General features: G+C 46.8%; 1 protein-coding gene across 2 annotated transcripts in view; it reads left to right on the plus strand.

Moving 5' to 3' along the window:
* Positions 1-554: 554 nt before the first annotated feature.
* The window catches only part of WWP2 (WW domain containing E3 ubiquitin protein ligase 2), a 523,918-nt gene continuing 499,610 nt past the window's right edge, over positions 555-24,862 (plus strand). For both annotated transcript variants that reach the window (XM_078669521.1, XM_078669522.1), the window contains exon 1: positions 555-627. In XM_078669521.1, the coding sequence (XP_078525647.1) occupies positions 581-627 (47 nt within the window). In that variant the 5' untranslated portion in view covers positions 555-580. The remainder of the gene's footprint in view (positions 628-24,862) is intronic.

Genomic DNA, 24,862 nt, shown 5'->3' on the forward strand with positions numbered 1-24,862 from the left:
ACCTTCGGGTAAAGTCCGCGCTTTATAAAAATGCATTAAATAAATGCCTGGTATAGGTTAGGTATATTGAGTCATTCAGTTCATGTTAGTCTTTCTTCGGTGTTTATGTTTGGTACAATGCAATTGGCTTTAATTTCGAACCAAACTATTCTGCGGAAGTCTCACACGTCCTACTGAAAAACAACAATCCTAAATTGAGATGAAGATAATAAAATGTCCGCATAGGTGGGGTATAGCCTAAAGACTGAAAGTAATCGCCATGCAGCGTTGATCTGAATTAAATAAAGGGCGTCATAAGATAGCGTGAAAGACGGTCCGTATTTTGACAAGCAGTACATCCGATCCTTGTAAATAATTTTAACAGGCGTCTCACAACAATTGCGTCAAATGTATACCACTTCACATCACAAGTCGACTGCTGAGAGTTTTCAGTCTCTGTAACTGCTCTCACTCTATGGTTAGGTAGTCCTTCGTCAGTTTCTCCCTTCGTTTTGTGTCAATGAAGTACTGCTGCTTCCACTTTGAAGTCGCAATTCTTTTCCTGGTCACGTGATACGATGGCCAGGGTCACGTGACACGAATGTGGCAGGAGGCGGAAGAGAAAGCGGTGCTGTCGAACTCTGCGAGGTAATAAAACTAAACCGGAGGGAACTCGGCGTTACCGATTAGGGAGGAGTGTGTGGAAGTGGGAGGAGCGTAGAAATCTATGAGGAGGGGCAGCATCCGCTGTGGTCAGTGGGTCAGTGACGTGGTTGTGGTTATGGGGCGACCTTCTAGCACACTAGGTCAATGCACCTGCAGTAGAGTCTTGCGAGCAGTATGCAATTTACCAGTATGCTGCCTAGGGGTTTACTTGGACTTTACTTGTCTGCAAAATGAACATATGGTAGATGGTAGTAATGGTATTTAATGATCAAAGGTGCGCGTATCCGCAAGAGCAGTATGTTCTATATTCAAATAATGTGGTGACGAGTAGAGGTTTTCCTGGTACCTGTTGAGACCTGTTTAAAACATGCTGAGTGGGGACTGCGATGGCATTGAGCTGCCCCCACCTACAGATCAAGCTATGCTTTTGATTAGTCACCCATGGCCCTGCAATGTTGGTGCCTTAGATTTAAGTCGAACGTTTAGAATCTTTGTTTTTCTGTGGCAGCAGCACAGATGGGAGGAGGGTAGTCTTGAGAATTGTACTGTTTTTTTCCAGCCCCAGCAACCTCCCCTTCTGTTTCCGTTATTATTTTTTAGATTTCAGAGTGCAGTTTTGAGTTAAAACCCATATGGAATGCGCCGATATACAGTAATCCATATGCCTTTTACATACTTTAAGACTGTAGTGCTTGAAAGAAGAATGTTTTATCGTTTTAATTTCCACAATGCCGCTATTTGATTTGGAAGACTGAACACTGCAAATTGCATGGCCCAGTTTTCAGAAATGTAGATGATGTGTGATGTAATAATGCTTATGAAATGTGTGCATACTATCAAAAATCTCGTTGAAACTTTTAAATAAATCTAGATAGTGACATTTATTTTGGTATTGACAATGTGTCTGCAGTCGATAGAAGACTGTTTAAAAATGGTCTTCCTGAGAGTGCTTTCTCAAAGGTGCACGTTGCTGCCAGAGCATGTCCTTGGTGTATCCGTTACATACAAAGAATACTTATAGTACTAACAGAGCACTATACCAGATGCATTATGGTGCTTGAAAAAAGAACACTAACAGCAGTTACAGCTCTGATCCACATAAAGGACAACGGTACTACCAGTCAATGGGTGTTAACACTGACAATGTTCTCAGTTGGCTATCTATTAATGCAAATTCTGACACCTCAGAGGATGCACTCATGGAGAATTTTCCAGTTCACTGTATACTTACTTTTTCTAATGGGACGATAGAAATACTTTTAGTGTTACTAACCGCATTAGGTTTACCACTTCTATATCCTTTAACTATCGGTCCTCTAAACTTCTTTTGTAACTTTGCCACAACAAAAGATGAACACTGCCAAGCTCAAGGAACTCTTGTATCCCATCCTAGACCCCCCCCCCCAAGCAGAGGTAAAATGCCATAATGCAACAAAATCTACAGTCTAATTGTCTATGCTGTGGTCTTATGCAAGATAAGGCTGACATTCACAACTGAGCCAATCACTAAGGAAAGGTGACCCAATGTCATTTTTGTGTATAGAAGTGATAGGATGTATTAATATTCAAAATCACATTATAATGGAAAGCAACAACGGATGTGTCTAAGCCAGACCTAAAAAACAGGTGGTGTGGCAGTAGTCTTGGCCCGGTTTGATGAGCATCCCTTGCTAATCCGAGTGAGTCACAAACTGTGCCAGCCTGGACAGCTAGGGAACAGAAACCTAAGGTTGCTATCTTCTCAAAGTATGTGCTTCTCGAGAGATGAGAACTGAGAACAGAAGTCAGTGTTGGGAGACTAAAGCATCCAGGCACTACTAATATCACTAGGCATTATTTCGACTCCACAAGAGCGAGATGCTGAGTGGACCCACAGTAAACACGCGCAGTACATGTTACAAAACGAGGTCAACAGTTACTCATTGGCGTAGCCAGCCCTCTGGCTGCCAGTGGTGGTCCGTGTGTTTGCCGTTCTGAAGAGTGGCGGTGTGGGGGGTTAGGGGGGTTCCTATTGCCGCCCGAGATGGCAGGTAAGAGCGGGGGAGGCGGCCGCTCCCAAAACTTGGACCGCCACCCCAGCTACGACACTGCAGTTACTGCATTAGTTCACTACTCTCTCTTTTGGAACAGGTAATACAAGTTACAAAAACAAGACATTCACAACATTAAAATTATCCTAAGAGCTTGAACAACAAGATACTCCTAATGACGTATCAGGAGCCCTTCAACACTAAGTCACACACACAATCACAAGCATCACTCACAGAAGGCTGGCACTCAGAAGACTCACCACAGCAGGAGATTGAAAAGTTCACACTTTTGACTGCATTACAATACTCATCAACGGCAGTGTGCAGTCACAATGACAAGCCTCTTGCTTCAGCCACAGCATAACAATAACCGTGTACCTCAATCGCCATTTTTTTGGAAGTTGTTCTTCTCTGCGCTTCATTTAACATGAAATGCGCATTTATGTAGTAGTGTTCCGATGTACCTCCTCAGAGAATTAAAGATGAAACATTAAAACTCATTGTGAAAAATATACCTAACTAGGGGCTGAATTCCACAAGCAGGACACTGGGGATCAATCCCAGCTTCCTTGCGTCACCAAATTGTCTGATTCTGGGCAATAAATGGGCGGCAGCTTGATTGTGGTGGGCCTGGCCTGGCCCTGCTACCCTGCTGCTTCCCGCTTAACCCCCAACTGTGGTGGCATCGCGCTATCCGCAGACTGTACTCTCCTCTTAAGTGGAAAGATAATGAGGTTGATTTCAGAGCAAACCTTGTGGCGAAGAGGACGCTAGGGGGCGAAGAAGGGGTGGAGAGACCGGCGGAAAATGAAAAGAGTGTGAGCGGGAAGAGGAGGAGAGAGGGCATTCAGGAGGCAGAAAGAGGGCGGATGAGGAGAGTTGGGAAGAAGGGGGCGGCCCGGGGGCGCTCACGCGCGACAGCAAAAGTTGAGGGAGTATCTAAGCCACATTGACTCAAGGTGTGGAGTAAAGGACTAGGAGTAGAGGCCTAATTTTTTATTTTTTATTTTATTGTTGGATAGCTTACTGTTAGGAGGCAGGGTTGCCCGAGGCATGTTGGGATTGCAGGTCACTCTCTGATGAAGAACGTCCCGGCTTCCCTGTACGCCAGTGTCAGGTGGTGAAGAGGTACCCGTAGAATGAGCAGAGTGCATAACGCTCATTGATTCGAACCACTGCAACGACTATAGGTTAGGCGTCTTAATTGTAGGGAGAGCTGCGGTTACTGAGCGAAGATCACACCCTGAAGGGACTGAGGCCACCGTGCCAAAGACGGACTGAAAACACCAGTCGAAGGACGTAAGCAGTCCTGTGCGAGTTCAGCTGTTGGGACTTTAGTGCACTCAACTTAATCATGGGGTGCAACTCGTTTAAAGTCAAAGCAGTACAGTAGGGGCGGGGCATGGCATGTTACTTGGTCCTGAAGACAAACGGTCTTGCAGGTCTTCAGGCTGTTAGGGAGCGATTTCTTTGGCAGGTGCACCAAGCATCAGTGTTATTTGTGGGAGTGGGCAATTGAAAGGCAGGGAGTAAGAGGATACTGTACTGTTAAAACGTGAGTGGTGCACGCGCGCGCAACGGCAAAAGTGAAAGCAGGCTGGCGAGTGGTGTACGATATGCACGCACCATGACGAGAGAGGAAAGCCAGATGGCGCCTCTGCTCGTCATTGTGTGCGTAACACGCTCTATGCCAGCCAAAAAGCTGTGGTCTGCTTTTTAAAGCCCACACACTAAATGTGTCGCAGAGCAACGCATGCGCTGGCTCAGGCGAGACCTAAAAAGGGAATTTTATCCCATGGACCGTATCTCATTGTACTTGAGTAATGATACCACCTCCAAAAACTTTAAGTTAAATATCTCAGAATACTCCATCATCAATTTGATTCTCCACTAATGTCCTCGTTTTCAGTTAAATGAGGTTGTTCATCATCTCTATTCAGAAAAGCTACACTTTCATATTAAGAGGTTGTTAGATTAAAAGCCAACCTAGAGAAAAGAGAAGAAAAACTAGAAACCTCGATAAATATAGTCTCCTTACTACTATGTCTTCAGTTTCTATATCAAACCATTCTGTTACGTTATGGTAGTCTGAATTTGTAGAGCGCACGTTCACCGCATGGTTTCTTGGCACTGTGTGCCGCTGGGGAACCCGTCCTGGCTTTCCCTGTGAGATGGTCCCTGTTGGGCATCCCCAAGGTGAAGCCAGGCATCCCCAGCAGCGAGGGGGCCGTTGTGGAGATTAAGCAAGCTATTGCCCAGAGTTGCAGCGTGGGACCCCTAGTTAGAGAGGCACCGAGGCGAGATTTATCGAGCCCGCTGAAAGTGGTTCCGTACCCTGCCGCGTCGGGAATTGAACCCTGGTCCCGGGCCGACCTCTGCTTCTGCGTCTGCCGCCTCTAACCAGTGAGCCACACTTCTCCACCATTCTAGAGATAGAATATGTTAATCCTTATCAGGCTCTCTTAGGATGAACCTTTTATTGTTTTGACAAATGTAATTTTGTACATATTTGTATTTTATTATGGAATACCTGCTGAGTACACAGTACGTCTGAGTTGGTTTTAGTGTCAAGCTAATGGTAAAGGTTATAGGCCTGATTGTTAGATTTGAATCCAGATAAAGGCAGTAGATCCGACTTATTTATTGTGAAAGCATTTGTCAAAGTTAATAGGCATATAAAGGTGAGTTGCTATTACCATGTATTAATGCAAGTCTAAGTATAGGTTTTTATAGCTTGAATTCTCAGAGATTACCATAGTAGGCCAGGGTTTTGGTGTTGGTTACTTTCTCTGACAAACTAATGGTATAGAAGATTTGCTTTATGAAAATCCTTTTTAGACCGTCTCAGGTGAGATAATATTTTGATTTGTGAACTGTACTTTTGTAATTTTATGACTGTATGCTTTGTAGTTGCCTTGTGGGGAAGCTTCTACTCGATACAGGAGGCCTGAGTTGGTTATGGTGATGAGCAAATGCTAACAGCTAAGAGTCTGATTGGTTCCTTAGGAATAGGTATTTCAGAGGTCTAATCTGTTTATTAAGACAAGGTAAGACAAAAGCAGTAAATCTTATTTATTTTCTATGTAACCAGTATATGCCTTCAAGGAAGGAATGTTTTTGCACTATATTAAAGCCTGCTGCCAGGTACTTTGTTCCTTGAAATCTTACAGTTTACCTTTATTGGAAATGATTTTGGTGTTAGTTACTCTTTTTGACAAACCCTATGGGTAGAACATTTGCACTATGATAATTCTTGCTAGAATCTCTTCGGAAGGCCTGTCATGCTTAGCATCTTGCGAGTATTTTGTAATAAAAAAATTTAATAATATATGTATATATTAGTATATTTTCAAATAGACACATAGCGGGCCTTTTGGTCCCACCTCTTCTACCATTGTTCTGCATGGTGTATGCATGTGGTGGTGCATGGTCATTTACACTCTAGTTCCACACATGACATCGTTCTGCATGGTGTAATGGCTCAGTCCATGTAGTCATTGGCGGTCTTGCTCTGTAAATGTTTGATGGAAAAGTAATCTGCATGGTAATAGATGTGTACTCCTGCCCTGAGTGCCCAGCTTTGCTGTTGTCTGGATCCCTAATGCTGATTCGTGTTCACAGGCGAACACAGATTACTCATGGGCAGCATGACATAGCGGCCTATCTCATGGATATCGGTCTTGTTACACCAGGAGGGGCGCTAAAAAGCACTACCTTCATAGCGGTGGAAGGCTACCGCCTTCACCAGGAGTTAAGCAGCACGAGCGCTGTGGTGGTGGTGGCTGTGATCAGTACTATTGAACAAGACCTTTTTACCCTGTTTCATTTGAGTGAGGCCTACAGGCTCACTCACCTTTTTAGGTCTCGCTGGCGTTGCAGCGCGAAGCGCTGCCGCCAACGAGACTTATAGCCGCCTTGCTAGGCCTCAAGGGAGTCAGAGCTGTGCACGAGCCGCTACAGACCTGGGCACGAGCTGACTCGGGTCTGTGAACGCCAACGTGCACGCTCACGGCGTCACGCTCCCGCCCTCTGGCGTCTCTTCCGAGGCGTGCTCCAGGCCGACGGGCTCCACTGCAGGCTCCAGAGCGACGTCAGGTAAGCTGTATTTCACCCTTGTTAGAATGTGTTTATTAAGCTAGTATTTCCCCTAATTTGTTGGCCTCTTCCCCAAAGATTTCTGGAAGACAGGTCATGGACATTACAAGGATTTTAATAACACTGCTTTCCTCTTTTCCCAGTTGTCATCCCTCTCCCAGGGATGTGACGGCTACGTGCTAACCCGCTCGACCTGCAAACCGCCTCCTTTGTTCAACAAGGAGGCCTGTATGTTCACGCTGGGACCCGGTTTAGTATTCTGGGCATTTCTTACAGTGGTGTTAAAGCTCTCTGCCCTCCCCCGACAGCTGCCGATGCCCGCTGTGCCAGTTCTGTGATACGCCCGTCTTGCTTCCGCTCTGGATGGTGTGTTTTCGCCGGCCTCGTGCATTCTCCTAATTATCTGCCTGAACCCTGTAAACGGCTCGGATTCCAGGTGTGGAGAACGCTTAGTTGAAACTTTAAAACAATAAATAAGACAGTCTCTGGGGAAGCCAGGGTCGCTTCCGGTGTTTAATTGGTGTCTTAAGAACATAGCTGTCAGCTCGAGGACGCAAAAACAAGCACACAGAATCTAATTTGTAGGACCAAAAAAAGCGTTTGTTTACTTCTGTTCAGGGCGCTTCAAAGTGATATTCAGGCCAGTAAAATTCCATTGTTAATTTTCCGTATAATGTTCACCCTTTTTCAGTTTTCATATAGGGCAAACTTGGTACAAAGGAAAGCAGGCATTTAACATAAGCACCAAAATTACATTACACAAGGTCACATTCATTAAAAAAAATCTTTTTAAGCACGATGATATTAAGTGATTTGCCGAAAATCACAAGGCTGTTGAGCCAACGCCAGGGCTCGAGCTTGGTTCCGTGGTTGCAAAGTCGGGAATTCTGGCCTTGGACCACCTCTACCCTTAACTCTTGGACTCAAGAAACTGTACGAACCATGGTTTAAGTAACGAGCTGAGTTTTGTGTGGTTTGTTGGCCAAGTACAGTGCCGTATTAAACTCTCTGGAGGCCCTTAGGCAGTTGAAATTTCGGTCCGCCCCCTCGCAAATTATCTCCTAATACCCAGTGCGCCGGATTTGTTTTACAAACTGACAGCTGTCAGAAGATAAGCTTTTAAGAGACAAACTGTTATGTGAATCTTAGGTCTCTGGTTTATGTTCTTTAAGTTGTATTTTGATCCGTTGTCACGGGGCCCGTAGAACGAGTGGGGCCCTAAGGCCAGTGCCTACTTTGCCTATTTGGGGATCCAGAACTGGCCAATTAGAATATTTTTGAAGTCTTAATAGTTTTAACTTAGATTAAAGATGAAGGGCCAGATGTAGGTAGGCTTTTACCGGGTGGTAACGGCCGAAAACCGGTAAAATCGGCCGTTACCGAGGAAATGAGATGTAGGAGGCCGGAAAATACCGATGTTCTTAAAATCCGAGTCGGAAACATACCGACTCGGTAAGAATGACCCGGTAAAATTACCGTGTCGGAATCTACCGTATACATAAATACCGAGTTCGTATTTTCCGACTCGGTAAATCAGAAACGGTAAAATGAGCCTTGGAGATGTAGGTAAGCCCAAAAATACCGATTCTGCCGAAAAACGGTATTTTTAAGTCGGTATTTACCATGCATTGAAAGCAGGTGGTAACCAAGGGAGGGCTATAAAAAAAGTCCCAAAATGCACCTCAGGACCCATGATGGCGGCTTTCTACATCATAGCAAGACGGCAGAGACTACAGGCAGCAGGACAGAGAGAATGGCTAAGGGAGGAACAAGTGTACAGGCAGAGGATAACACTGTTCCAACTGACAGAGCCTGAAATACTGCAGAGGTACAGGCTACACCCAGACACCATCAAGCAATTGATCAGGGACCTACACCCTCTCCTGGACCACCCAACACCCAGGGCCCATGCCATCCCACCTCATGTCCAGGTGCTATGTAGCTTACACCTGCTGGCCTCAGGGAGCTACCAGAGTGTGATAGCTGTAGTGGGTGGCGTGTCCCAGGGCTGCCTGTCCCGCTTCTTCAGGAGGTTTCTTGACGCCATGATGCAGAGGATGGGGCATTATATTAAATTCCCTGTTACACCGGCAGATTTAGCCAAAACCAAGACTGACTTTTATCAACTGGCACACTTCCCTCACGTGATCGGCTGCATCGATGGCACCCACGTCCCACTCTGTCCACCTGCAGCCACAGAGCACATATACAGGAATCGCAAATCGACGCACTCCATCAACGTCCAGGTCATATGTAATGCAGGTAACCTCATCACTGACATCGTAGCCAAGTTCCCCGGAAGTACCCATGATTCATACATATTCCAGAACAGTGGAATATACACACGCCTACTTGCCGGAGAATTTGGAAATGGATACCTGCTAGGTAAATCACATTGACACACCCTGACACTCACATCAGATCTACGTCTCAAGTACTTGCAATTAATGTCTATCTTTCTCCCCCTAGGCGACAGTGCATATGCCCTGCGGTCCTTCGTGCTCACTCCCTACCTCAACCCATCCACCAGGAGTGAAAGGCGATACAACGTGGCTCACAGATCCACACGAAACGTAGTTGAGCGCACATTTGGACTCCTAAAGAGCAGGTTTCGCTGCCTCCACAAGAGTGGAGGTGCACGGCAGTACACCCCAATCATCTGCTGCAAAATAATAGCGACCTGTGCAATGTTGCATAATCTCGCCACCAAGCAAGGCACTGAGGTGGAGCTCACATTTCATGAGGACATTGATGACGACCCAGAGGTGGCAGAGCCCCAAGCCACAGTGGCAGCAGCAGCTACAGATGGGAGACTGAGACGGGCAGAGGTTACACAACAATATTTCTGAGTGAGTAAAGAGACACAGGCATGAATGTAACTTTGTGTAAGTAGTTTAATAATCACTACGCCACAGCATTGTTAGCTCACATTGGGCTCACTAATACTAACACTCCATGAGTGTGTTGTCACGGTTCACACCACCGTGACTACAGCCTTGGGTGGAGTGCAAAGTCATTGTTTGTGGCCACGGGCCACAGGGCGGGGCTGCTGTGGCTGTGAGCCTATGTCCTCACGCTGGCCTGTCAAACTTCCCCCACGCCTGCCACTCCTCCGTAAGTCATGCACAGGAGTGCTTGCACCACTCCTGCTGGTGGACCCCTCGCTTTCGGCAGCACAAGTGTCGCCTCCAGTGCCAGTCTGATGCGCGAGCACTAGCTCCATGGCAGTGGTCATCCTGGCCATACCTTCACTTAAATTGGTGCAGCACTGCACTATGGCATCCTGCATCGTGACTGACCGTCTGCACAGCAGAGTGGTAGCAGTTGCAAACCTGTTCAGGGCCTTGGTTTGCTGGCGCACATCCACACGGGCCTTGCGTCTCTCCAAATGGTCCCTGTCCAATTTGTCACACAGGACAGTCATGCACTGTGTGATATCTGAAATTCCTGACGCCATGGATTGTATGCCTTCTGCCATGTCCCCTATGCCCTTGCCTACTGCTTCCAGTTTATTGTTAGTTGTGCGTGCGTGCCTCTGAACCCCCATCATTGCTTTTGCCTGCAGGCGCTGCACCTTCACCATGGTGGCCTCCAGTCCGCAGAAGACACCTTGGACTTGCCGCACATCCTCTACCTCCCGTGGCCGTCGCCCTCGGACACTGGCCCGCGTGACTCTGGGACTGGGCTGCTGCTCGGTGTTGCCTCTGTCCTGTGTGTCACCCTCCACCTCCTCCTCCTCCGATGATGTTTGCAGTATTCTGCGAGGGGGCACATCATGGCTCCTGACTCTTCCCAGCACTGGGGATGGTGATGTGGGGGTGGGTGATAGTTCTGCCGCTCCTGTGTCCTGACTACCAAATAGGAGAGGGGAACGTGGATATTCAGCAGTTGCCTCCTCAGGTATCGGGGCAGCCTGCTCTTGGTCCTGCCCTCCGTGAGAAGTGCTAGGTCCGGCTCCTTCCCTCCTCTTCTCTCTGACCTCAGCTGTGCTGCGCTTTGACTCTCCTGTGGACAGACATGGACATTGTGTCAGTAATGTTGTTCACCTGTGTCATGAGATTAAATACACTTCTATTGCACATTTGCCTGTCTCTCATTTGCCTATGCTACTTGTCTGTTGCTCCCCTTGCTGCAATGCACGCTGACTGCTCTGAGGTATCTACACATGACTACATTTCCCAGGATGCATTGCAGGACATTAGTTAAACCTGTTGTGGAGTCTGATTTATCCTGTGAGGGGAATAGGTAAAAGGGTAAATGATATTGTTCCTGCATCTTACCTGCTTTCTTTGCTCCTCTTGCTGAGCTGTCTGCGTCTCCTATTCCGTGTATACATTCCTTCTCAAGGGTTGTAGCGACCATCTCCTCAATGTCGGTGAGTCTGGGGGCTCTGTTTCTTCCGCCTCCTGTAGCAGCACTTTCCTTGCGGTGGGCAGCAAGCTTTTTTTTGGTGATTATGCGGATGTCATACCACCGTTTTTTTAGGTCTTCAAGGTCACGGTGGGTGACACCAATGGCATTTACCTTGCCTTGTATGTCCAACCAGGTGCTGCGCTTGATTGATTCAGCAACATGCAGAGTTTGCTTTCCAAATATTTTCCCATAATGTCTGACAACCTCCGAAATCAGCACCTGCAGTTCCTCCTGGCTGAACTTCTGCTTCCTTTTGCGCTCAGCAGCTTCTCTCTGTGCCTCCTGGCTCTCCATCTTGCTGTGTAGTTTGTGTCAGGAAAGGCTGCTCCACACTCTGTCCTCCTGCTCTCCTGACTGTTTGTTTCTGCACCTGCATGGGCGTGGCCTGTCCCAGGTACTGGGGTGTGGTGCTTGGATCTGATTGGTTAGTTCCCCTGTGGCTTGGAATTTGGGTGTGGTTGAAGTACCTGATTGGTTCACAGGCACACATGTTTGTCAGTTTCAAATTCTTCGGCGGATAGTTCCGACACGGTAAATACCGGGTCGGTTTTTCCCGACTCTGTATTTTCCGGGTCGGAAGTTGCCATTCATTCCTATGGGCCATGGCACCGGTGGATCGGTTTTGGTTTTTCCGTCTCGGATTTTACCGTGTAGGTATATTCCGAGTCGGTAAATACCGTTTCCGAGTACCGACAGGTTCCGAGTCGGTATTTTATACCGTCATTGTTACCTACATCTCATTTTCCTCCTCGGTAATACCGAGTCGGTATGACTCGGTATTTAAGAGGTCGGTAAATATTATTTACCTACATCTGGCCCGAAGTGTCGTTAGGCACTTAACGTTCCTAAAACCCTCACCATCCAGCCAGCCTCATGCCTACTAACACTGGCGCCTGGCCAGATGAATAACGTGCTCCACTTGTAAGGAAAGGATTCCCATAGGCCAGCCTTGTTGGACGCAAGACTGTGAGATGTGACGCTGTGCGCCCTTCTACTTGTCCCAAGCGAATGCCTTTCTTATTCTTGGCTATACCCTCCCCACCTATCTGTCGAAGTTCTGGAGCTCTTCTTAATGTTAAAAAACTGAAATCAGAAGGGATGAGATAATAGAACATCCCTCCTCTCCCCTGGAATTGAAAACAAATTGTGTGGGTCTCCACAGTCATGGAAATGTCCATATTTTGAGTGAGCTTACTTAAACTTTCTCAGGGCTTTGGAGATCCTCTCTGTAGAAATGTTGACAAAACTAATATTTAGTTGCCTTTTTGATTATCTTTAATAAGTGTTTGAAGCGTAAAACTTTAGAAGCAAACGATGTTGGGATTAGAATCCAGATCTTTGCAGGATTCAAGGTCCGCAACCAGACAACACTTCATCCACAAATCTATGAGGTGGTTATTTTTGTAGCTAAGGCTTGTAGAAGGATATGACACTACTCACTGGAGAAAAAATATGGCTCTGTGGGAAGCAACAAACGTGTGCATTTATTAATTTTAGCAGGACACTTAGCCATCACTTTGTCATGGTAGTACTCTCACTAGAACTCTGTTGGAGAGAACCTAAAAATGCATAAAAAAGGAATGGGTCATGAGTGGAACCTATTTAACTGCTGTGAGATACTAATGAAGTGGCATAACTTATGCCAACAACACATTTCAATTAAGAACTACACCATTCCTCACCTTTATGCTGGGCTACTGGAATTATACGATTGTGTGCCCATGGTGATTCTGCATAATAGATTTGTCGCATTTGTCATATAATCCATTATCCGCTGCATAATCTGCAGATTTTAGCCCAAAAAAAAGTTGTAGGTCAAATGGTTCAGAAATTACTAAAAATGCAGCAACAAGTGTTGCTGCGCAGTGGAAGGCCCTTTGCAGACCCCTTTCTGTTGCTTATTTCTATATCTAGGTGTTAAACTGGTACTAATGAGGTGCAACCAATGCCCAGAGAGTGTTACCAAGTTTAAAAACAAGCATTGGAAATGCAATAGGGCTCGCATTAGGAAAGTTTGAGCTATTGGTCTTATAAATGATTTTTTTTAGGTCTCGTGACCTATCAATGCCCATGCGCAATGAGCGGAGCGAGATATAAAGGGGCTTAAACAGAGCTTACCGAGATCGGGCGATTCCATGCAGTGCCCGTGAAAAGCTCGCTCAATGTGCATGTGCATTGCCATAAAAAGCGCGTGCACAGACACCAGCCTCCCTCCCACAGGCATCCCCCAGCGTGCGCTGTGCCAACAAGCCTTTGAAGTGAAGCTTAGCTTCACTTCAAAGGTATCCGCTACCCCCTCCCCCTGCTTCACACATTTCTCGCATTTCTCCTCCATCCCTCGCCTCCCTCGCCCTTCAGCGTGCCTTTTCCTAACGTCCAAAGAGTCTGCGGCTACGTTTCTCCTCAATGTCCTTCCTTCTGTTGTTCACCCTGCTCCCTTTCTTCCTTCGTTCTTTCCTTTCCTTCTTGTTAACATTTCACACGATTGGTATTTTATGCTCAACCGACACGTGATCTTCAAAATGCCTCTTCAAAAACTTTTGGTAATCTGCATCAACTCATCAGATCAATGCGGTTTGCATCACAGAGCACTATACTTACAATTTTGGGAACTCCTTGCACAACCCTTCGTTTCCAATGAATGATGGCCCCACCATATGCCAACAGTCCCTGTGGCCTCATAATATGGGTTATCATTATTGTGTCTTAGTACGCTCTTACAATTAACCCACTCCTTCCCTTTAAAAACATTTCTACCAAAGACAGCTAGGCGGGCACTCACTCACGTGACGAAGTTGGGAGGTCCCCTTTTTTCACTCTAAAGCTCACACGGAAGTGATGAGCCTTCACCAGATGTACTAACACGGTCGCCATTGCCCGGAGCTCGCCCTGAAGTTAAGCACGAGCCTTTTCTGTCAACTTCGCCACTACAAGTCGGAGATGCACCCCTCACATTTTTGTCACGCAGTAACACTTGAATTAGCACTGTACCTGCAACTTCGCTGGGGCTCCTTGTATCACTAGCTGCATCTCCGCCACGCAAGTATGTCAGCACTAATCTGCCACAATTTACCGGTACGGTACCAGCACGCCACTTGAGGTTCTAGATTTTTAACTCCACCCTGTCCCTGGTAACATACACCCCAAGATATTTAAAACCTTCAGTAACTATCGAGGCAGGACACCCCCTCGGGGCCCGCGGGGGTGAGCCTGAAAGTGGGTAAATCAAGGATTTGGCCCAATTAATCGTGTACCCGGAATAGCTACCGAATAATTCGAAGAGATGAAGCACCTGCGCCATTGAGTGGTAGGGTCTGTTCATGTAGAGGACGATATCATCGGCGTATAAGGATATACGCTCCTCCCACTCATCAGTAAGTGCCAAGCCCCAGAAGGACCTGTCCCTTCGAGGGGACAGAGGACATCCCTGCCTGGTGCCCCTACGCAGTGGAAATACCCGAGACATTGCTCCATTAACCCTCACCCTCGCTACTGGTTGTTCATACAACAGGCGCACCCAACTGCAGAAAGTCGCTGCAGTACCATAAATAAGTACGGCCATTCGATACTGTCGAAGGCCATTGAGGCGTCCAGCACCATCTGCACCAGGATTTTTGATGACTGGCTACTGATATTGCAGTGGAAGTGGTGGTGAGAGACTGTTTACCATGCTCAAACAGTGACAAGGTCCTCTAATCTAACACCTCACCCATGGTGTGTCGTGCGCTTCCCCAGGGACCGTGGATGGAGGTGGCGGTGGACATATTAGGCCCTTTGTCAGGTAAAGGTGATGCCACATACTTACTGGTGTTGATCTCTTCTCAGGTTGGCCACAAATAAAAATTGTGTTTGATACCAGTTCTAGGGCGGTGATCAAATTCCTTGTGGAAGTGTTCATGAGAGAGGGCCTACCCAACACTGTGTTAATAGATAATGGGACACAATTTTGCTCCAGAGAAATGAAGGCGTTTTGAGATCGCAATGAGATTAGACCCAAACTCTGTGCCCTCTGTCATCCAGAAACAAATGGAGTAGTAGAATGATTCAACAAAACGCTTAATGAAGTTATACAACTAGCCAAGTGTAGTGGTTTATCTTGGAGGGAGGAAACTATGAAAAGGTTGGAAGCTTATCGCCTCACTCCGCATCAGTCCACTGACAGGACACCTTTTAAACTGTTGAACGGTCGCAAACCCAACTCCAGGGTGGATGAAGTGATACTAGGGATGGGTAAAGGTGGACACCAAGTAGGCTTGGATAAGAAGGGAGGTAGATTTGTAAAAGGCTAGGAAGGAACATTAGGACCAGGCTCGCAAGACCAAACTAATCCAGTTTAGGCTGGGTGAGTGGATCAAGGTGAGGGCTCCCATTGGTCACCGAGCAGGATCAAAATGTACTGAACCCAGGAAGATTATCAAACTCTTCTGTAATGCAGTAAAAATGCAGGATGGAAGAATATGGATTCTGGGAAGGGTGGCCTTCTGTGGGGGAACTGAACATGGCACAGAAGAAAACGTTACTGACAAGGAGAAATCTGAGTTACCTGTTAGGGTGAGTGGGCAAAGGACCTGCATCCCTGCTCATCTCAAAGACTTTGTAATTAACTTGAAGCATTGATGTACTGTTTCCTTGATCATTTCCTCGAGATGTCCTTTGTTTTCTCTTCTGGCCTTCAAATTGAGTTGACACACGATTGTATTGGGTTCCACTGTATTATCTTGTGGCAGCTCTTCCTTTCTTCCCTGTCACCTGCATCTTTCCTTTGTAATTTTTCCAGTCCCACCTCTGCTTGCTTCCACCCTGTTTGGGTTCTCTCCTGTAATACATGTTAAATAAGGTTTTACCTATAGCTCACATTGTTAGGTTGTTATCCATGCCATTGTATAAAGGAGGGAGATGTGTGGCATTCTGCCTGTGCACTCACTATTGGCTGGTCTGCGGTCACTTCGCAGACCCATGTCCAACCCTTGGGAGTGCGGATTGTCTCCTCTTATCGGAGCCTTCAGAATCTGGAGGTTCGATAAGAGACGCCGATGGTGACCCGCATCTGAATTAATGTGGGGCTCGGCTGTGGCTGAGGTGTTATAATAAACTGGACGTTGTTCCTTACCTGAGTGAAGTGTCCCTCATGTTTTCACGAATTTCACAGAACGTCAGCCGGAGAAATAAATATTTATGAACATTACAAATAAAACCAGCCAGCACGCCCTGCAGACATGAAATGAAACTCCCACCATGTTGCCTACAACACCAAAAGTAACATACAAACATGAAAACAAACAAAGCCACTTTCTTAAAACACCCTTCCACTTTTGGTGCCATGGTATTTGCCTTCTTTCTATTCCAGGCATGGATCAGACATCTGCAGATTAGACTTGGTCCCGCACTTATGACATCACCCTGAAAAACAAAGGTAATTAATGGGTGGAATGCTTGCAAAAGTCTCAGCAGGCGGTAATTGTTTGGGCTACATTCAAGATCATTATTTTCTTGCCCACTATGCCACTCATGACAGGTACTCTCGCTAAATGCTAGTCTTTGTCCTGTTCCATTTTAAAACAGTCAAATCTTAACTGTCAGTCCAGTTCGCCTTGAGATGGGAAATGTCAGACCCTGTTGTGAGAAGACACAAGGTGAGCCTAGTCTACTGACCAGGGCCCATCCTACAAAGACTCCGCAAACTGAGCCAGGTAGAACCCTTTCTACGCTTGACTCTCTGGATAGCGACAGAGAGCAGTCACAGGCTTCGCAGGGAGGTGGATAGTGTGGCGGTGCTCGTCCTCAAAGCTTTACAGTAAATTAACAACCCAATGAAGTTAATGTCCCAGTACTCACTGCTTACAAAAAAAACAAAGTACTCTATTACACAGTGATTCTCAATGCTACACACTGCTAGCAACTGAAACTAGGTGTGTGTCTATGGGCACTATTCAACAGGTGCTGTACCCACTGTCCCTAGGCAGTGCTCGGGGAAATAATGTGGTGAGTTCAGTGCTCTCAGTTCTCATTTGTTTTACCCAGTACTCTGGGCCACACCCACGCACTCCGATGACTGACGACAATAAGGCAAGCAGTCTTCAAGATCCTCCAGCCTTTGGCGGTGGGCTGTGTTTAGAGGAATTCTCACTCTGATTCCTCTGCTCGCTCGAGCAGTAAACAGCAGTCCTGAGATGAGCCACTGTCGCGGCTGAAAGGACCACGTATGAAGCACCCCGAAAGTGCCTTGTGACATTTGGCAGTCACAGCGCCATATGGGCTGGTAAGAAATTCTGTCGACTTAGTTCCTCACATGCTGGTCACACCTTTAGCAGTTGTAGCCGTGCACTGGCTGGTCACATTGTCGGCACTTTCAACGCAACACAGTCAGATCATGCTTTAGTAATGAAAGACCCAGCCGGGCCTTAGCAATTGCACAGTCATGGAGTCTCAATTCCTGCAAGCAACAGTTGTGAGAATCTGGGTTTGCGCTCAAATGCCAGGGTCTTCCAGGATCACTCTCCACCAGTCAGCTCCATCGGCGCCACAGCCACCATAGACCATGCACCATGCTCGTTCCTTGTACATTCTCTCCTCCTGCCAGGTCCACAGCTTCTCTAGCAAGAGATCTAGACTTCAGATGATGTCCCTTCTCCTATAGGAGAACAGTTGTCTGGCAGGCACTTGGTCCGGTTTCACAGAAGACTTCTGAGTTCTCTCTTTCTCTGCCATAGAGGACTTTAAACTTGAACAACAAGTGTTGTATTGGTGAAGCAATTTCATACGTAAGGCAGATATAGTTCTGATGTCCGACACGCAGCACTGGTTAACTGATTTTCACGAAATCACACAATGTTGATTCTAGCGCCGTTTTGTATGCACATAGAAGCATAACTCTGCATGAGCAGGCTTCCATTCTGGTGACTCAGAATAAAATGTTACACTATTACTTCTCAAAACAAGGTACGCTGTACCACCACTCTACATACTAAACCTGTGACCGTGGCAGTAGGCGACTGTTGCCGAATGAAGGCATGCTTGGTGTGCCCCTTCTAATAACTTCAAGTCCAGGACCTACTCATTTCAGGGACAGGCAGAGGCATTTGCAAACATGCTAAATTAGCATGCAACAGGAGCCCAAAAAAGTTAGGACACCAGATCAATGCAGTCAGGCACCCAGGTCATGAGGTATTCCCTGTACCAACAGATGTCCCTCACATACCCTTTCTCCAACGTTGAAATCCAGTCATGGGCTTGATAAAACCAGCAGGAAAGTCCATCTGCATTTCCATTAATCATTCTCGTTTGGTGCTGCATTGTAAAATCTAGGCCTTTTATGGAGGTAGCCCATCTCAGTAATTTAGCATTCTCACTCTTAATTACCTTCAACCACTTGAGCAGCTTGTGATCTGTCTGTATCACAAGCTTAGTATCAAATAAATATGGCTAGAACCTTCTCAAATCCCGCATTATGAGAAAGCATTCCCTCTCAATGGCCGTCCAGTTCTGCATTCTATGGTGTAACCTACAACTGATAAAAGCCACTGGGCACTCGCTACCCTTCTAATCAAGTTGAGCCACCACTGATTCACCTTCTTTATCTGAGGCATCCGGCTGTACAATTAAAGGTAGGGTGTAGTTAGGGGCCTCCAGAACAAGTGTATTGCATACTTGTGTCTTCAGGCCATCAAGAGATTTAAAACACTGCTCAGCCCCTTTTCCTTTCTTTGGGTGTTTCTTGGATGCCACTCTGGCAACTATGATCCCGAAGTAGGCCACAAAGTTCCTATTTTAAGTGATGAGTCTTAAAAAGGCGTTCATCTTTTTTTGATGAAAGTTGGAACTGGCTTTTGCAAGATCTCGCACTGATTCCCGTCAGTTGGCAGACCTATTTGTGGGGCTACCAGGCAAGCAGGGGCTACTGTGCCTCAACCCTCAGAAAAATATAAGAAGCAAGTGAACCGCAGATTAAAATAATGATATGGTATATATGCAGCTGCACGGAGTATAATCTATTTATTTCCATTGTTGAGCTTGGGGAGTAGGCATGACTCATGAGAATCAAAGCCTAGGGGGTCACAATGCCCCCCCCCCCACTCCCCCAATAATGGTAATAATAAATCGCATATTATACTCTATGGATCTGCATGTGTTGTTTGTGCCATGGCATGTGTGCATCTATATTTATTTTAATCAGAGATATTTTAACAAAACCATAATACAAAGGGTTACTTTTCTGGAGTGGGGTAAAACCATGTTGAAGAGACATCATGAATATATTACCTAGTGTTGTGTCAATGTTTAAAATAATTATAACATGCAATTTGACAGCAGAAAGTAATACTTTTCTCATGTGAATTTCACTGTACTCTGGAAATAAACCGGAATTTGGCCTTTGAATAAATGTGTGAAAATATGTTTAATAATACAGAGTTTTTGCGCTGCATTTATGTTCACTGCTATGGCATAAATATGTATAGCTATATATTACAAATTAATCGTGACCACTGTGCAGTTATGTTTCAGAAGCATTTTCCAAAGGATTTTGCTGATTTGCCTATAACTTTTTACCCCATGTACAGCTTCACAGGAAATTTAGAAAATCACTAGCATAGCCAGCTAAGATCTGCCATGCAAATATTTGTGTAGATTTATGCATGGGGAAACAAGTTAAGGGCTATGTCAAAAAACATGATCTCCCCAATGAAATTTTGCTAATGGCTTCAACCGGCAGTGCTCAATGGATTTACACCAAGCTGGTTATTGAGAAACATGTTTTGTTCTGTCTTGGCGTAAATCTGTTTTGCAGTTTTTGAGATATCTGCCTTTTAACCGCATGCGTGCGGCCGCGATTTTCGCGCTGTGCGGCTTTTAAAAAAAAAAAACGCGTTACATGACGAGCTGAGCTCGTCATGAGCATGCGAGCGGCGCAACTCATGACGAGCTCAGCTCGTCATGAGCATGGAAGGGGTCAAGGGTAAACACTTTGGTATACCTCTGCTGTTTTAACTTGAACCATGATTCAGGTCTGTGCCATGTCAATTGTGCCATTCCATACATGGATCTTCACCCGCCACCATTTCTTATTTATTGCTACTCTGTATAGGAATGTCATCGCCCATCATCTTGTTATTCTGATACTCTGATTTATGTTGCCGTTTGAGTGAGGGGCTCCATAGAGAGCCCTCTGTAATCCGCTCATGTTTCCCAAATTTTGGGGTGCTTCTGTGGACATCCTTTGGCTTTAAATATTGGAGGCTCCAGGCCCATACAAAAATCTAATCCCGGTTCCAAAGCACCTATCGTAGGAGGGGACAGAGCTTTCAAAGCCCTGGCTATATTTTTTTTTGCCAGGGGGAAGCCCAAAAATTGTATATGGTGTTTGTATCGATTGCCTCCGATCCCATCTGAGATGTGTAGTAAGACTAGTTTTGGTGATATAGGTATATCCCATCCGAATACTTCAGCTAGACATGTAATGGCCCCTCTCCAGAACCTATTAAGCGCGGTACATTGGCAGGTTGTGTGTATAAATGTACCGTTTGTGTCACCACAGCGCAAGCAAGTAGGGGAGGCTAACCGTCCCGCCCTCCACAGCCTATGTCTGGTGAAATGCACTTGATGCAAGTATTGGAATTGAATTGGTCTTAAAATTGTAGGTATTCATATAATTGTGAGTGCTGTATGTCGAATTCCCTTTGGAGGTCTTAGAAGGATTTCAGTGTTCGTCCACGCATGACTACTCCCAGTGCGGAGATACCAATGTCATTCCAGCCCCTAAAACCGGACATTGTGGACAACTGGGGTAAAATACCATTTTGATACAAGGATGTCTCTCCCGTCAGTCGGCCCCACCATCCCATTCGGTACAGTGATTGATTCAAGACCCCAAACACCACCCTTGTAGCCTACGAGAGTAGTCGAAGCTCGCATGTCTTATAGAAGTAGGAATGGGGAAGCATGTCTCCCATCAACCAGTGCTCATATGTGTACGCCAGGTCTTGTCTGCCTCCATAACACCAGTCATTCAGTACTAAGACCTGAAAGCTGCATAATACCACTGGATGTCTGGGGTTACTATCCCTCCACAATATGTGGACTGAAAGCATGTTCTTAGAAAGACCCTAGTGGCACCGCCAGCCCAGAGTAATTAGCCTAGAGTTGTATATATCTGTCGGAACTATGTAGGCGATATCAGAAGGGGTGATTTTGCAACTGATATAAGAGCTAGGGAGGGAAACCATCTGGAAGATGGACGATCTCCCGAGGATAGAGAGGGGCAGGCGCAACCACGACTTTATCTCAGTTTGCACTTGCGACCATATAGGGGTGAAATTCTTCTCCCATGATACCTGCTGGGGCGTTGACAGGTACACCGCCAGGTATTTAAAACTATCTGTGGTTATCTACAAGTCTTTGGACCGTGTGCCCATTTCACTAGTGCTCCGCAGTGACCAAAGGATTGATTTACAGGTATTTATGTATAGCCCCGCGGTGTTGCAGAATATTTGCATTTTTCGAAGTAGCCTCGCCCTGTCCTGTTAAGTCGGTGAGGAAGAAGAGGAGATAGTCTGCGAATAATGTAATATGATCTGACATTTCTCTAGACCACTCGAATCCTCTGACCTGCATGTCAATTCTAATCCAAGAAGCCATCGGTTCCATGGCCAACGCAAATAGATACAGGGATAGAGGGCATCCCGTAAGGGTGCCATGTCCAATGGGAAAGTAATGGGAGACTGAACCTGCCACCTGAACTGAGGCTGTGAGGCCTTTATAAAGCAGATGTATATATGAAATAAATTGGGGGTCTATATTTAGACATTGTAGAAGAGCGAACAGATATGCCCAGTTCAGTGAATCGAAAGCTTTATCAATATTCGCTAATAATAATGCCACTGGGCCGTCAATGCGGTCTGTCGCTGCAATGGCATTGTGGATGCGACGTATATTATGGCGTGTGGCACGATGGGACATGAAGCCTATCTGATCTGGGTGTACCAGATCTGCCATATATGACAGAATGCAATTTGCATGGCAGCGTTGTGATTGGTGCGGTGCAGTGGACAGTGCCCCAGCCGGGCGCCTGTACGGAGGCCATTTTCTCTATGTAGGCTGCATGCAGCCTACATAGAGAAAATGTAGAGTGTGCATGACTGCTTTGGTCGGCCCTGGGGCTGACCAAATAGGGCCCACAACGGTGGGCAAGCCACCCCCCCACCCCCTGCCCTTGAGCAGGACCACCCACCCACCCCCAACCAGGCACTTTTGCTTTCTCGCAGTGCGAGAAGCTGACACATAAAATTGTAGTTTTACCGTTTTATGTTTCTGCTTCTCGCACTGCGAAAAGGCAGTGGGGCGACGCCCCCGTGCCCCAATGGAGGAGCTCCCACTGGTCGGATGTAGGGTGCCATCTTGATAAGGGGGAGACTGGAATGGACTCTACAAAGGACCAAACCAGTGGGGTGGGGCGTGCAGACGCTTCCTAGGACAATTTGTTCCTCATGTATTGTACCTGAAACAATGATATACCTTCCTTGTGGATCGGATCAGGAGTTGACGTGTGCAAAGGAAACCCTGCGATGTATTAGAAATGCCACGCCCTGGGATCCTCTGGTGAATCCTGTGTGAAAGATGTGTACAAAGCCAAAGCCGGAGAGGCATGGTGTTTTGGTACCTAGAAGGTGAGTTTCTTGCAAGAGAAGAACATCTGCTTTATATTGTTTGGCCTGGCGGAGTATGGCACCTCTTTTTATCTTGTCTACGATGCTCTGCACGTGCCAGCTAACTATTCAGAGCCCAACCCTTGGGCCTCCCATCATGGTAATTGACATAGGGTCTGGTGGGTTTGGAATCTAGAAATGGACCTGTGCATGTCTTCGTCTGTGGGGGTATTATACGCATAATAGAGAGACATAGCACAATCAACAATTAGAAACAATCCATCAACCCCTCTTACCCTCCCTCCCCAGTACCTCAACCAGTTGAAGCATCTGCTGCGGCTAAGGTGTAGTTCCTGCCCCAACTTGGGCCAGAATCATACCCTCGCCAATGGATCCCCATTCAACTGTCCCTAAGATTGAGTTAGTCTCTTGACTATATAGATAGTTCCTCGGGGGTAGCCCACGTAGTACATCACCATTGGCTTGCATTGAATATCGTCCGTGACCCTTAGTCATTGCACTGTGAAGTTGGTGATACGTGTCGGATCTGGACCTCCCTCGAGTGGGCCTCACTGCCGGTCTTGGATCAGCGTTGCGACCTTGATTTGTGGTTTTGTTTTCCTTTGAGTTTAAGTTTACGCATTGTATCTCCGGATGATGAATCAGAGTCGTGTTGTGGTATGGGGCTTCGCGCTTACAGTTTCATCAGTCCAGGCAAACACCTCCTCCAGTGTTTCAAGAAAGAGCAAACGCAATTGATAGGAGAGCCGCAGGCGGGCTGGAAACAGTAGGGCATATGGGATTTTCAGATCTCGCAAGCGGGCCTTGGATTGTCAATGTTGTTGTACTAGCTTAGTATAATCCGGAGAGATTAATATGTATTGTGAGGCATAGAAGAGCAGGTCTTTTAATCAGGCCTGTCTCAGGATGATATCTCTGTCGTGGAAGTTGGGGATCCTGGCAATTATAGGTCGCGGCCTGGCATCGGCGCCGGGTTGGCGTGGGCGGGTGAGGGTGTGTGTTGAGGAACGGGGTTTGAAGTAAGACCCGGTGAGCGCGCTCTATAACAAAGCATTGGGACATCGAGTTACGTGGGAGCCAGTCTGTTAGCTTGTGGTGAGGAATTGTTCCGCATAATTTCCTTCGCAGCCCTTCGGGAAGCCCACAAATCATAGATTGTTTCTGCTGGCCCTTCCCTCTGCATTTTCCACCCTGGTTGCGAGGTCTCTCGTTATGGACTCCAGAGATGACACTTTTTTTCTGTAAGGAGAAAACGTGTCCTCTAAGCTTGATATTCTTGTCTCGGCCTCTGTTATTCTATCAACTGCCTAGCGTAGATCTTGGTGAATCAGCATAGCATCCAAACCCATTGCACCATTCTTAGCCTCCATCGTAACCCTTGATTTGGTGATGGCAGCCATTAATGCAGCGTTGTCCGGAATGGCATGGATTTGACCCACCGGGTCGATCGCCTGATCCCCTGCACCTGTATACCGGTCCATAGTGCTCTGTTTGGTGCCCTGTATCTTATCATGTGTCATATTGGTTGTTGGTAGGGGGGTCCCGGGACAGGGCACCACTCAACTATTCCTTGTGAGCGGTACGACCTGGAGGCAGGTGGCAATACTCAATGAGGACCCACGGCTGCAGCAATGCCTGGGGGTGCCCCTGCCCAGTCCCGCTTGGGACCCGCTCCTTTTTCAGAGGCCAGGGGGGGGAGGTGACCCACTCGCAAGCCGCACCAAGGCATTGCCAGCCGCCTCCGCAAGTGGGCACCCACCCACCCCCGCTGCCTCAGTCGTAGCCTTTGTTGGTTCAGTATTTATGGTCTTGCACTGTCTCTGTCCTCTTGGGTAGCGAGCACTAGCCTTGTCGCTTAGAGCAGTCTGGATCTGGCCCCTGCTTCCTATCTCCGTGATTCTCCGGCCGCATCTGTCGCCCACATCCACTAGGAACGGCACTGCGTGTTCCTTGCTATGCTCCACGGCAGATAGGCCTCCACGGTTGGCGAGGGGCTCTTGTGTGCCGCCCTGTCTCTGC

The sequence above is a fragment of the Lissotriton helveticus genome, chromosome 12 (assembly GCF_964261635.1).
Source record: "Lissotriton helveticus chromosome 12, aLisHel1.1, whole genome shotgun sequence".
Classification (NCBI taxonomy): domain Eukaryota; kingdom Metazoa; phylum Chordata; class Amphibia; order Caudata; family Salamandridae; genus Lissotriton; species Lissotriton helveticus.